Source organism: Lasiodiplodia theobromae, assembly GCF_012971845.1.
Source record: "Lasiodiplodia theobromae strain AM2As chromosome Unknown scaffold_21, whole genome shotgun sequence".
Lineage (NCBI taxonomy): Eukaryota > Fungi > Ascomycota > Dothideomycetes > Botryosphaeriales > Botryosphaeriaceae > Lasiodiplodia > Lasiodiplodia theobromae.
In genome coordinates, this window is record NW_023336419.1 from 201,392 (window position 1) to 214,441 (window position 13,050).

General features: G+C 57.4%; 3 protein-coding genes across 3 annotated transcripts; 2 read left to right on the forward strand and 1 right to left on the reverse strand.

The window, feature by feature from the left end:
- Positions 1-2,260: 2,260 nt before the first annotated feature.
- Positions 2,261-4,252, reverse strand: LTHEOB_7099 (Serine threonine protein; the record flags this gene model as incomplete). The annotated part of the gene is made up of 1 exon (XM_035516427.1): positions 2,261-4,252. One exon carries the CDS (start codon positions 4,250-4,252, stop codon positions 2,261-2,263), a length of 1,992 nt encoding a protein of 663 aa, XP_035371546.1.
- A 2,799-nt stretch (positions 4,253-7,051) lies between these two features.
- Positions 7,052-9,761, forward strand: LTHEOB_7100 (Enolase-phosphatase E1; the record flags this gene model as incomplete). The annotated part of the gene is made up of 5 exons (XM_035516430.1): positions 7,052-7,097; positions 7,287-7,327; positions 8,623-8,803; positions 9,041-9,565; positions 9,622-9,761. The coding sequence occupies 5 exons, from the start codon at positions 7,052-7,054 to the stop codon at positions 9,759-9,761; spliced, it is 933 nt and encodes a 310-aa protein (XP_035371547.1).
- Positions 9,762-10,342: 581 nt separating this feature from the next.
- On the forward strand, positions 10,343-11,602 carry LTHEOB_7101 (uncharacterized protein; the record flags this gene model as incomplete). The annotated part of the gene is made up of 1 exon (XM_035516431.1): positions 10,343-11,602. One exon carries the CDS (start codon positions 10,343-10,345, stop codon positions 11,600-11,602), a length of 1,260 nt encoding a protein of 419 aa, XP_035371548.1.
- Between the last annotated feature and the right edge of the window lie 1,448 nt (positions 11,603-13,050).

Below are 13,050 nucleotides of genomic sequence, written 5' to 3' on the forward strand. Positions count from 1 at the left end.
GCGCTTTACGTTTGCGTAACCCTAGCGTACCCCAGATTTAAAAACAACGCGCGCACCCGTGGGGACGGGGGCGGCCGCTGGGCGCCACGGTGGGCCGCGCCCCGTCTCGAAGGATTAACGAACGACGGCGGGGACGCGGATACGAGTAATGATGAACACCTAGTAGCCTAGCTGCAGAGCAAGCCTACCAATCTTGACTACTGGCCGCCGCCGCTGCAAGTGATCTGCCCTGCCTTTTCCTTTGCTCCAAGATTCGGCCGAATTACAGCCCGCTCATGACCGTTATTGCATAATTAGAGCCCAGAATAGCGGGAAAGGCTGGAGGAAATAAGAGTGAAGCGATTGGACAACACTCGCTCACCAGATCACACGTATGACAGCAGCCAAGCGCAGAAAAAAACGCCCACTCAGCCTGCTCGGAGGACGCGCCGGGGAAACGGTTCGTGAAATGATAAGCCTTCGATCCACGGGAGCGACTCCGAGACACCTTGCCATTCTTAGCGCCCAGGGAAAGTGTGGAGCGAACCAAAACATGGGGAACGGGGGGAGGGGGTTGGGTAAAAGTAGTGTCAGGTTTTACACTTTCTTTGGCGCCCTGCCGCCGCCGGAGGGGCTGTGCCGGGCGACGAACAGACGGGTTTGAACGAAATAATAATTATGTCTGCCGCGGATCCGCCGCACACGCCCCGTACGCCCGCCCAGCCTTGAACCTAAAAATGCGTAGCGGCCGGAGGAATGAGAGACGATCACCTCTGCCTAATGATCCCTTTCCTGTTTATGAGGCGGACAGGAGACATAATAGCGTGGCAGCCGGCTCTTGGCCCTAGGCCTGGACCCACTTACTTACCCAAGGAAAGCAGCCTTGCGAGGTTTTGTTTTGTCAGGTACGCGTATGTATGTACGTCTGCAAGGGATGAACAGGTCAGGCTGGTGGTGCGACGAGACAAGAAAGCGGGGAAGGGGGGGAGGAGTAGCAAGGCAGGAGGGGCGGAGAAAAATAAACAAGTTAGCAGTTAGTAGGGTGATGATGGTGAGACGAAACAGAGGAGAACCATTCCGACGATGGCTGACCGCATAAGCGCGCACAACAACACCAAGAAGAGCGTGACAGGAGATCGGTGCTACAGTGTTTGTGAGAGAGTGTGCGCGTGCGACCCTGCCACAAAGCCCCTCCTTCTTGCAGCATGCCCCAGCCTTCCCTTCCCCCCGCCGCGCCGCCCCGCAAGGCTGACTGGAGTGGGCTATGTGCGCGCTGATGTGAGTTCCACATACCAAACAAACAAACAACATCCCTCAACCCAGCACCCATCGTCAGATGATGATATGCAGGCGGGAAGACGAGAGCAAGAAGACCAGTAAAGGGATGATTGCATTGCGCAATCACCAATCAGAATGCTTGGAGCTTCTCTCTCAAAACAGGGCCCATGGACCAATGCACCTCTGACCCGAACCGGCACTAAACTTACTGGCACCCTTTCCTCGCCCAATATTTCCAATCGAAAAGAAATCATGCGATAGCTCGGCCGGCGCGCGCGCGGAGCACGCCCGCCTCCGAGCGATGATGAAATCCGTGGTTAATGCCTCGCGGCTCGCCGGAGGAATTGATGGCGGCCGAGGCGGCCGCGGGCCATAGTTATAGCGACGGCGGCGGTAGGGGCGGCCGACGATGCGAATTACCAAGACGGACGGCGGCTCGGTGGCTGGGGCCGGCCGGGACAAGGTGCAACAAACTACGGTAACGAAGGAGTGCGCTACGACGAACCGTTCCCTAACCGCGGAAGGTAAATCTTGTTATCTGCTAGCTGTCATTGGCCGCCCGTTGGTTCCATAGATCTGATGCCAACACTTCGAGGGTAGGGATGGGGCCAGACAAGAACGAAGTGGCACTTCGAGACGCTCCAATTGCTTCCGTGACAGCCGACCAGATCCCACAACACGTGTTGTCAGACCCTGGATGAGCCGGTGGAAGAGAGCAGACGCTCTCGTCTCGTTCGAGAACTGCCGAAAGCTCCTGTAACATGTCAGCTTGACGTTGAACTGTGCCTAGTGTCTGTCAGTTCAGGGACTCGAAGGTCCGCACTCGGAAATCCAAACCTCACAGCACACATGAGACAGTTTGTTGAGCGGGTAAATCTTGCATTCTAGTCGTCGCAGCGGCCTACTACCAATGCGAAGATACGAGTTCAGCTCCTAGTCTTTCTTAACCATGCATGCCGTAGCTCCAATCGCTACTGCCCCAATGCACGTGTAGAAAGCCGAACTACAAGTGAAGGTCATTCCAGCCCCCAACCCACTCAAGATCGCCGATGTCGTCGCCGGTAGTTGCGTGTTGGCGCCAATCTTTACTCAAACTCCACTCCTGATGTCCCTGGTGATGTCCCTTTCCAACGCCGAAATCAAATCCATGAAAGTTGTGATGTCCAAACCCCATACCCTTCTTCCAATTCAAAGTCTTGTTGCTCTTCTGTTGCTTAGAACCCAAAGAGTGCGCCATCTGCGGCGACTTGGTCTTCTCCGGACTTGGCTGAGCTCGCCTGCGATCACCCAGCGCCGCCCACTTCTCCGTCATGTCGAAGCCCGAACGCTTCTTCGGCGGCGAGTAGCGGGGTCCAGTCAGCTGATTAGCAGCGGTCGGCTTGTGCTGTACTTGCACAACAATAGGCTTGCGCTGCTCCTTGTTTTCACTTGACTGGTGCTGCAGGTCTTCAAAGATGAAGCCCGTTTGCTCGCTGATGACACTGCGAGGTGCCGCCGGCGGGCTACGGTTCCTGCTGTTGTGGATGCTAGCAGGGTCCTTCATCTCCGTCAGGCCAGCGCGAGGTGTAGTGCGGCCAGAGCCAGTCTCGTTGCTCCACACACGCTCCTTGAAACCCAGCTTGTCCTGGAAGGAGTACTCAATTCCTCCGAGGTTCTCCTCCTCTTCTTCCTCCCAAAGGTCGCTCCAACTCTTAGAGACCATGTCGGTCTTAGCTCCAAACGCAGACGCAAGGCTGGGCATGGGCCGCATGGGCATGGAGCCAGGAATAGCCAAGGGCCTCGACGAGCCCTTTTGGATGGGACGAGGCTGCGTGCCCTCGTTGGACTGCAAAGAGATGCCAAGGCCAGAGTCGACGAACGAGACGACCGACGAACGCTCAGGCTTGAACGAGCACCAATCGCCCTCGGTGCGCTCCGACTCGGGGAACAAATCCTCCGAGTACCTGTCCATGTCGTGAATGGTCGAAAGCTGGCGGACTGGCTGAGGAGGCGTCATTGCAAGAGCCCTGGCCCAAGGGAAAGCACCATCTTGGCCGAGGTTGGCAGTGCTGACCGAAGGGGTGCGAAGGGGCTCGCGGTTGGCGGTGGCTCCAATGACGTCGCGGTCCTCGTTGCAGAACTCATCGAGCGACTCGTCATCGGTGGTGAAAGAGATGACGCGGTCGAGGGCCTTGCGGACTGCGCTAAGCGAACGGTTCTCCGGGTCGATGGCAAGGCAGTGAATCAGGACCTCAAAGGTGTCCTGAGACATGTTGGGGAAGACATCGAACAGAGACTGGCGATCGCTGGCGAAATCGCGGAACAGGGGGTCCGAGGTTGTAGGCGTAGCGAAGGGGTTGCGGGAGAACAGGATGTTGAGCAGGCAAATGCCGACCGCCCAGACGTCAGCCTTGGCAGGCGAGTAACCGTTGGTCCCGCAGTCGTACTGCTCGGGAGCCATGTAGCGGTCACTGCCGACAGCAGACTCGTAAGACCATTCGTCAGTAGTCGCAAGGCCAAAGTCACCAAGCTTCATGTCGCCGTCCTGGGTGAGGAAGATGTTCTCAGGCTTGACGTCGCGGTGGTAGATACCCTTGGAGTGCATAAACTCAACAGCGGAGATCAGCTGGAGCATGAACTCACGAACGTGCTCCGTCTCCAAGGGGCCGCGGCCGAGGCGAATGGCTTCGTACAGGTCGCCATTCGGGCAGAGCTCGAGGACGAGGTAGACATGGTGCTCAGTCTCGAAAGTATGGACAAGGTTAACGATGTTCGGGTGCGAGCTAAGCTTGCGGTGAATGGTCAGCTCCTCGGAGCGATCATCAATCGCGAAGGCCGACGGGCATCCGCTGGCATCTGTGGTCTTGGTCAAGCACTTGACGGCGACCGTCTCTCCGGTGTGGTGGTCCTTGGCCATGAAGACCATGCCGAAGGAGCCATGATTGAGAGCGGAGAGGGTCTCGAAACGTCCGTCGAGAAGTGCGCCATCCTTGAACTGATTGCGCATACACTCCATTTCCAAAAGTATTAGGACGAGGAGTTTGGCCGACGAGGTGGGTCGTACAGCAAGAAACCGGCGTCAGAAGAATGAGAAAGCGCCGTAAAGAAGAATCGAGTCGTAAAAGAACAAGCCGACAATCCGCTCCGGAAGCAAAAAAAGGCCAGTTCTATGGTGCTTTTAGTGCGAAAGCGAAATGGACCTGGTAAGAATGATACAGAATAGATAATGGGAGATAGGAAAGTCCGAGAGTCGAGAGACTTTTTTTGCAGTAACAGTAGTTGTAAGTTTCGTTAGGCGCTTCAAAGCAAAAACACCGTATCGCTCAGGTGGTATAGTGTCGTAATCGGAATATATGCACAGAGGAGGAGAGGTCGAGTCGAGTGGGTGGAGGAACCGCGAAAGGTTAGAGGCAAGGAAATGGAAGGAGTGTGGTTGTTGGCATTTGAGAGATTAGATCAGAGTATGGTGTAACCCGAATCAACGAGTGTAGGAAAAGTATCGGTTGAGGTCGCCGGTGAGGGTCGATAGGTGTGAAGATTGTCGGAAGCCGAGGCCGGAACCGATGGTGTAAGCCGAAGGAATCGCAAGAGCTCGCTGCGTAAGGGAAGAAGAGAAGAAGTCGTGGCACGTAGGGAAAGACCCGAAGATCCACCCAACACTCGGGGAATTGACCAGGAGAGTGCGGTTGTCTATCGGCAGAGAGGTGGTCGAGACGAGAGCCGGGTCTCGGGGAGGGCTGTAGCAGCGGGATCGACGGAGGCGACGATACTGCCTTAGGCGAGAGGTGTGGCTGTCGAGTGTTCTTTGATCGCGTGTACCATCAAAGGGCGGACTCTGGGAGCTTAAAGGCGTTGGTGCTGGTGGGGATGATGTGATGAGCGGCTGGGCTGTCGTCGGCGTGGCTCAGAGCATCCGGTTTGCGATGACGCGAGGCAGGAGGTCAAAGCTCGGTATGAGTCGGTCGTGGGTCCGGATGGCGGCAGTGCCCAATGCAATGAGTCACTCGGGGGTGGAGACGAGAGGTGCGAAAGAGGATTCCGGTGCGAAAGAGAAGTTTGGGGGGAGCGGGAGAGAGATGAGCCGTGTGTGTTGTGGTCGCTCGTCGAGGCTGGTGCAGCAGTGTTGCAGGCAGGCGGCAGGCAGGCGCGCAGATGATGGAACGAGGTGCGAGTCGCAGGGGGCAACGGACGGAGGGAGAGGAATGCTGCAGCTTTTGGCGGGATGCAACGACGTGAGCGAAGCTTGGCTCGAGAGGTTAGGACATGGCGAGGAGGGCTGGAAGTCTGGGGACGAGGCAGATAGGAGAGGGCTGGCTGTTGTAGGGACGACGAGCGTTAATACAGGGCACAGCCATCCGCAACGCGCGCGCCCGGCCTCGATTGGCCGCGCCGCCGGGACCCCCCGGCCGCCCCCAGCGCCGTCGCTTTGGGGAAAGCGCGTCCAGGGTTTACCGTCACGCGAACGTGGCAGCTCTAGTGCAAGGAAAGCGCGGCCCTTGCTCACATCCAGCCAACAGCCGGCGCGCCCGGCCGCCCACCCTCGCAGCGTTGGGTGGCGAACTGGTTCGATCCGATTCCACGCTTTCTCGCCCGGCCGCCATGGCAACGCGCGCCCGCCTGCGTCCAGCGAGCGCTTTGTCGCGATTACGTGTGCCGCTCGCTCGTCGCTCGCTGGGCTCCCCGCTTTCGCACAAGTCGCCCTCCGGCGCCCTGAAACCGACAGAGGGCACACCCCTGCTGATGAAACGCCCTCGCCCGCCGTCTCCTTGCCTGGCCCGTAAATAACGATGTCCCGAAGGCTCCACCCGAAATAACACTGAAGGGTCCGCAAAGCGCCGTGATCGACGTCAGACGCGCCCACCTTTGTCTCGGTGACGACGGCCCTGACGGTCATGCCATCGCTGCTCTCGTAACAGCGCCGCCCCAATGCCGCCGTGTGGCACATGTCGCACAATAACGCTGCCCGGCGCGGTCTCGAGTGGCCGGCGGGCCTCAGGCGACCATGTTCGGCGCGGCAATTGCTGCACTCGCCCGCGAGCGCCTGCTGTGCCGCCCCGCGAGTTTGATCAACCGCTCTGGCCAGCCTCTCGCTTGCAGCCAGGAGACGAGCGCATCTCCGGCCTCGACCTGCACACGCTGCGATAGCGTCAGAGCTCCGCGAGTCGTGCCTCCCATTGCCGTCTGCTCGGGACGCGCGCTGCGGGATGTGGAGGCGTCAAGCTCCCGCAAGGACGCGCTGCTGTTAATTTCGGCCATGGCCGCTTGCCCGTTTTCTGCACGGCCAAAAGTCGGTCAGCACCAAGGCAGAGGAATGAAGCTCGCGCATGCGACGAGCTGGGCTTGGCCGATGCTGCGCGCGCTGCCGTTCGCTGGACGCAGGCACAAGCGCGCCCGCTTATGCCGCCCATGTCTCGCCACCGCGCGAGCCGGCTAATGCAGGCGGGTGCATGCGGGCGCCGTTCTGGCCCCAAGCGATAGCAGTTGCACATCTACATTGGTCGCGCTGGTATAACGGCTGCGGGTGATGGTACACCGACTTTGTGAACACTATCTGTGACTGCCGGCCACTTATGCAGTAGCGGAGACCAAGAGTCAGCCACAGCAGCACGCTGCTCGTGGTGGAGCGTGGAGCAGCAGCCGATTGCGGATCGGCCTCGTGTCGGCCCGCAGAGGGTCTGCGGCGTTGTCGCGTAGATCGTTGGTGTGGAGTCGATGCGAGTTTCTGCTGAGGCTCCATAGAAGCAGCCCACTACTCTTTCACTGCTCGGTTGGTTCCGGAGGATCCTCAATTGACTAGCTACACCTTTGTTCCATCATGGCGGCCGACCTGCAGCCCGTCACCACCCTCCTGCTCGACATCGGTATGTTCTTTGTCTCAGCAGCAAAATTTTTCCTGCGCGCCCGACTTCGGCTGCTCACCGACTGTCGACGACACTACTGCGTGCCGCATGCGAGCGCCTGCCGTGTGCGGCTCCTCCGCCTCGCTCGCATTGATCCGACCTGCAGGTGCTGTTCGTCTTGGTGATAGTCGCTGACCCGGGTTGTTGCAGAGGGCACCGTGTGCTCCATCTCATTCGTCAGAGAGGTCCTGGTAAGCTTTTTTTCCTTGCTCCATCCTATCTCAACCGCCTCTTTCTTTTTCGTCCGGGACTCTCCACCTGCTTTCTTTTTTTCCTGCCCACGTGTAAGAAGCCAAGTTTCCGCGAACGTGTTCACCACACCACCTTTGTACTCCCATTCCGGCGAAAACTGCACACCGCCGTATGGCGCGAGGCTCCTCCTGCGCCACCGGCGCCCTCGACTTGTTCCAACACGTGGGCAACATCACCCGGACAAAGACATGGCAGACCCATCCGGATCACATTCTCACCTACGCGTGTCCACCGCTCTGTTTGGGAGTCCACGTCCGCGAGCGGCAAAAGAGGAGGTGTAGCGAAACTCCACCTGGCTACCTGGCTGCCAGGTAAGACGCGCGTTGCTGCGCTGGAGCGAAGCGCGTGTTTGACAGTTTCTCAGATCTGTTTCGTCCGGGCTTGCTCAAGCCAGCCAGAGATCTTGCAACTGAATCAATCTCCAGCAAGGGCACCCGCGGACCGGACAGGCCTCGTTGAGGCACGTCGCCGCTGGTCAAGGCTCGCCTTCCCGTGCAACTGTTGAGCTGCTGGAGCAAACACACGTGGAGTAAAACGCTTGACCGCGATGGGTTTGTCTGCTCTGCTGGTCCAGTCAGACGTCCGAGTCACTGCCTCATTTCCGCATATTGCTTGGCATATTGAGCACGAACTTCTTCACATTTCCCCTCCCTTGCTCCAGTCAAGCAATGCCAAGAACCCGGTGCGCAAAGGAACACGGTCATAGCTGCCCGCGGACGATATCGTTGACGATCGCGAGCACCTCGGGCTCGGTTCGCGCGAAGCGCCTCCCCCTTGTTGAAACGACTCGTGTCCTCAACACTTCTATCGGATTTGCGGTCTCTGCCGACGTAAGACGGGCTGGAGATAGATCCTGTCAATGTTGTGGCGTCCATGATCCGGCACATGTCGCTTCACAACGCGGGCATGTCATAGCCCCTTACTCGTCCGGGCAATGATGTTGCCAGTTTCTCCGTTTCCAGCACCCATCTCCTAATTATCCCGTCGCGAGACGTCAGAGCATCAATGCCGTGCAGAGAGAGAGCCCCGGTGGCTCATTTCCCATATCGTTAGCGAATGTCGTCGTTGCACAGATAATGCGGAGCTGGTGGAGTTCACCGGTCGCTTTGGATGCGGGCGCCCGTTGGGATCGTTCTAGGGCTCGAGGTTCATGAGTGCACGCAATTGGGGCAGATGCGTTGCACGAGCGCTGATAGCATGTTTGCTTTGACATAACGCTTACGCGATTGAGCAGTTTCCGTACGCAATCGAGGTGCTCCCTGAGACGGCGGCGGCCAAATGGGACGACGCCGAGTTCAAGAGCTACGTGGAGGCCTTCCCTGAGCTTGCGCAGAAGTCGGCCAAAACATTCTCCGACTATGCGATCAATCTCATGAAACAGGACTCCAAGGTGCCGTATCTGAAGAAGTTGCAAGGTACGTAACTCGGTCACCACCAGATGCCGTCACACGCGCATAGAGCGGATACGTGGCAGGCGGCCTGAGCTTGCGGACTAGCGGCGGCTGCGACATCGGTCCGTTTCCAACGTGACCCCCCAAGCCGCCGCCCGGTTTGGCAATGCCTTCAGCGTATCCCCCGCACCCACGCACAGATCGGCAGCCACAGAGGGGACCACTGGTGGATCGCACAGCTCACGCGGCAATGGTCTGCAGGTTATCTCTGGAAGAACGGCTGGAATACCGGCGCCTTCGTCGCGCCACTGTACCCTGACGTCTTGCCCCAGCTACGCGACTGGCATGCCAAGGGTAAACAGATCGCCATCTTCTCGTCCGGGAGCGTGCCTGCTCAGAAGTTGTTGTTCGGCCACGTCGGCACCGCTGATGCCAACGGCGCCCAAGTGGCCGCCAACGACGACGTTGCCGAGAGCTCCGAGAAGAAGCGCAAGCCGGACGAAGCTGATGAGCCCGAGGAGGAAAGCGTTGAGGAGCCGGCGGCCAAGAAGCCCAAGGCCACCGAGCCGCTGGTGGATCCCCCAGCTAGGCTGCCCGGCGTCCAGGAGCGCAAGCACAAGAAGCTCCACCGCCCTTATCTCGGTGAGGACATCAACGACCTGATCGTCGACTACTTCGACACGCAAAACGCCGGCCCCAAACAGGAAGCCGCCAGCTACACGAAGATTGCGGGGGCGCTGGGGAAGCCGTGCAATGAGATCCTCTTCCTTAGTGACAACGTAAAAGGTATGTGGCCGCGCGCAATTGGGGCGAATGGGAGATCTAACCGCTCCACACTACAGAGGTCAGGGCCGCACTTGAGGCCGGCATGAAGTCCTTCGTCATCGACCGTCCAGGCAATGAGCCACTTTCGGACGACGATCGCGAGGCTTTTACTGTTCACACGAGCTTCAAGGACATTCCACTCGTGGAAAAGGCTTGAGCAGCTTCAGTCACACGACATGGCAGCCGTGGATTGCATCAATTGGCGTGGCTGACGTTAGCTCTGGGAGTTTCAGTCTTGCTTTCCGGCTAATATGTGGTGACCGAACAAGAAAGGTAATAGTCAAAAAGCTACTTCCATAGAGGCCACAGCTAGTCATACAGAGCTTCTTTGACACAAGCCCATGCAAATCAAAAGATAAATTGATTTGGACACTTGCTTCAGAGACTCACGCCGTGACTCGCGACCATTCAGGCAATATGGGTGAGCTGGAGATGTCGCCGTGTAGTTGTCCCAGACCACGAACGATAGACAATCCAGCAGCCTCACATAGATGTAGACACATATTCCAAACTGCCATAGAGCTATCAAGCAAGTGGTGAAGTCTAAAGCGTAGATGCCTAATCAGTCGAGCATAGCAGAGCCAATCACGTGTCATCGCGCCGAAAAACGCCTCTCCACCAAACGCGCTTTCTCCGACAACAGCCCATTCGCCCAATCCTCCATCACCATGAAACCCGCAACGCAGCAACTAGCTATCACGCAATCAACCGCGTCATGCCACCGCCACCCCCGCCATAATGTCTCATGAGACCGCCGACGAGCCGTTCCAGAAGAAGCTCCAACACGAACAAGCGCAGCCGCCGCCGCCGACGCCGCATCATCTCCCCACGCCGCGAGCCTTCCTGACGGACCTGTTTGGCTCGCTTCCAGGACGGACGACCCCTGCTACTACTCCCTACGATGGGCGAGACGATGGCGCCGCCGCCGGCAATAGGGCACGTGTCGCAGGAGCAGCAGCAGCAGCAGCAGCGCCAATATCGACGACGAGCGCCAACCCTCTCCGCGGCCTGCAGGGCAACGATCGGAACGTCTTTCTAACCCTACACGTCCTATTCCCGAACGAGCTGCTGCCGGCGCTGGACCTGCTGGATCGCCGGTTGGTGACGCGATTCATCGTGGGTGGTGGTGACGGGGCGCAGACGACGGCTACTACCATTCCAGCGGCGCGCAGGGGCGGTGATGCTGGATGTGATGAGGGAGCAGCAGCAGAAACCATTGGTCGGCCAGCCGCAGACGACGACAACGCCGGCATCATTGGCGGCGATCGCAACGACGACGTCGTCGACCCCGCTCGCCCAGCATCGGCACCGGCGGATGCTTCTTCTTCACACGACAACGCCGAGCACCAACAAGGAGATGCCGAGCACACCACCACAAATCGACTTCCTCCCCCTCTTCCCCTGTACTACGTCCATTCCGCCCAACAGCAGCATCGGCACCAGTTTCACCACTACCGCCATCGATCGCGCCACGGTCACCACCACGGCGGCCATGGCGCCCTTCTTGGAGACGAGGATGATACAGTAGCATCATCTGCCGCCGAGCCCGCTGGCGCTGCCGCCGGGAACTGGTACGAGGTCCGACTCGCCGCGTGGAACTGCTCGTGCCCCGCGTTCGCGTTCGCGTCGTTTCCGGCGAACCTGGCTGAGCCGAGCCCGAGCCCTGGGCCTGGTCTGATGGAGGGGTCCGCCGCCGGGATGGAGGAAGATGGGTGGAAGGAAGAAGCGAAGGGGGAGCAGGAAAAAGGAGGCGTTGCGGCAGGGGAGGAGGAGGAGGGTGGTGTGGGAGGTGATGGAGGCGAAGGCGTTTGGGAGCGGTTTGGTTTCGGGGGGCTGAGGAGGGGTACTGGCGAGACCGGGCACGTGCCGCCCGTGTGCAAGCACCTGCTGGCGTGCTTGCTGGTCGAGAGGGCGCCGGGGCTGTTTGCAGGAAGCGTGGAGGAGAAGGTTGTTAGTGTTGAGGAGGCGGCTGCGTGGGCGGCGGGTTGGGGTGGGTAGGGCGTGGGCTGATGGAGGCGGAATGCTGTTGATTCTATGTGCAGAATCGTCAGAAGTATATATAAGCATAAAAATAAGAGCTATACTTCATAGCTGGGTGCTACGTAGTAAATGCTGGCACTTTACATATTGGCAGATTCGAAAGAAAAGGACATAGAGGACTAGGTAGCAATGCCAAAGACGCCAAATTCGCAGCGAGAGCTATTTTGCAGAAGACACTTAAGCCAGCCGATAGATTCAACTAAGACGTGCTCACAAAGTAGGGTATAACCTTATGGCAGTGAAGTTAGTTAGCATCTCCCAGTGCTCGAAGAGAATGAAGACATCTGATACAAGTATAGTAGTCTGACTTTTGGGGTTTGCGTTAGTACGAGTGCTTTAACCTCCGTGGAAAGTAGTTTGGTTTAGTTTTAGTTTAACAAGACCTCATCGAATGCCTTTGATTCGCGTAGTAGTGCAGCGCAGCAACAACGGACGTGATAATGTTTTGCAGCTATACTAACAAGTAACGCGTAGAAAAATAGCCTTGATATCCTACGTTCTTGTGGAGAGTAGGAGCAATTGTCCGCGTGGAGATGTAAATATCGCTCTCCGTACGGACAGAATCCTCCAACTTCGTTCGGAGATCCGGTATAAGCTTCTTGAATAGCTCTGCGCTCCGCTTGCGCTCCACTCCCGCTCCACTTAACCAGAGTAGTGCACACCAATCTCCTGTAAAAAGAGCTCTTCACGTCCATATGTGTATTTAAAGCCAATAAAGAAATGGCGGGCTGTTCTTCTCGCCCCGCGATTCCAAGCTACATTTTCACTACGGTCTTAAGCCATAGATTGATAATAAAAGGACCTTCTAAAAGGCAAATTATTTGGCCGCAACGTATTGGAAGGTAAAGATGGACACAGGGAATGTCGAACTCGTCTTGGGCTTTCCCACATTCACTTCTTTTCTATAGCGAGCAGGTGATATTCTTATTCATCTATTCCTGGCATCATGTGGTAAGTAGTATACCACATACCCCTTTACAATCCCATTCTAAAACGTCTTCCAGGCTGGCACCTGCCTCTCTGGTGTCGTCCCCCCACTCATCATGCAATGGCTCGTCAATATCTACGGCTTCTCCACGACCTTGTGCATCTGGAGCATCAACTGATTCATCCTTACGACGCCCTTCACCTCTCGCTCATATATGGTTGGCTGAAGCTATCGTCCGGACGTGGATATATAATTATCAATTCCACATTTACATCCGGATGATAGCTTCAACTACCCATATGGTAGGGCTACACGAGTAGTAAGAGAACAACTTCATTAACAAATAGCAATGAGATCACTGCAGACAACTAATCGACATAATTACCGGAGCCTCAATCTTCTTCCTCCCTGAGCCTTCATAAGGTAGTAAATAAATCACCGTCCCACGGCCCACCCCATCCGCTCTGCATACCTTGAT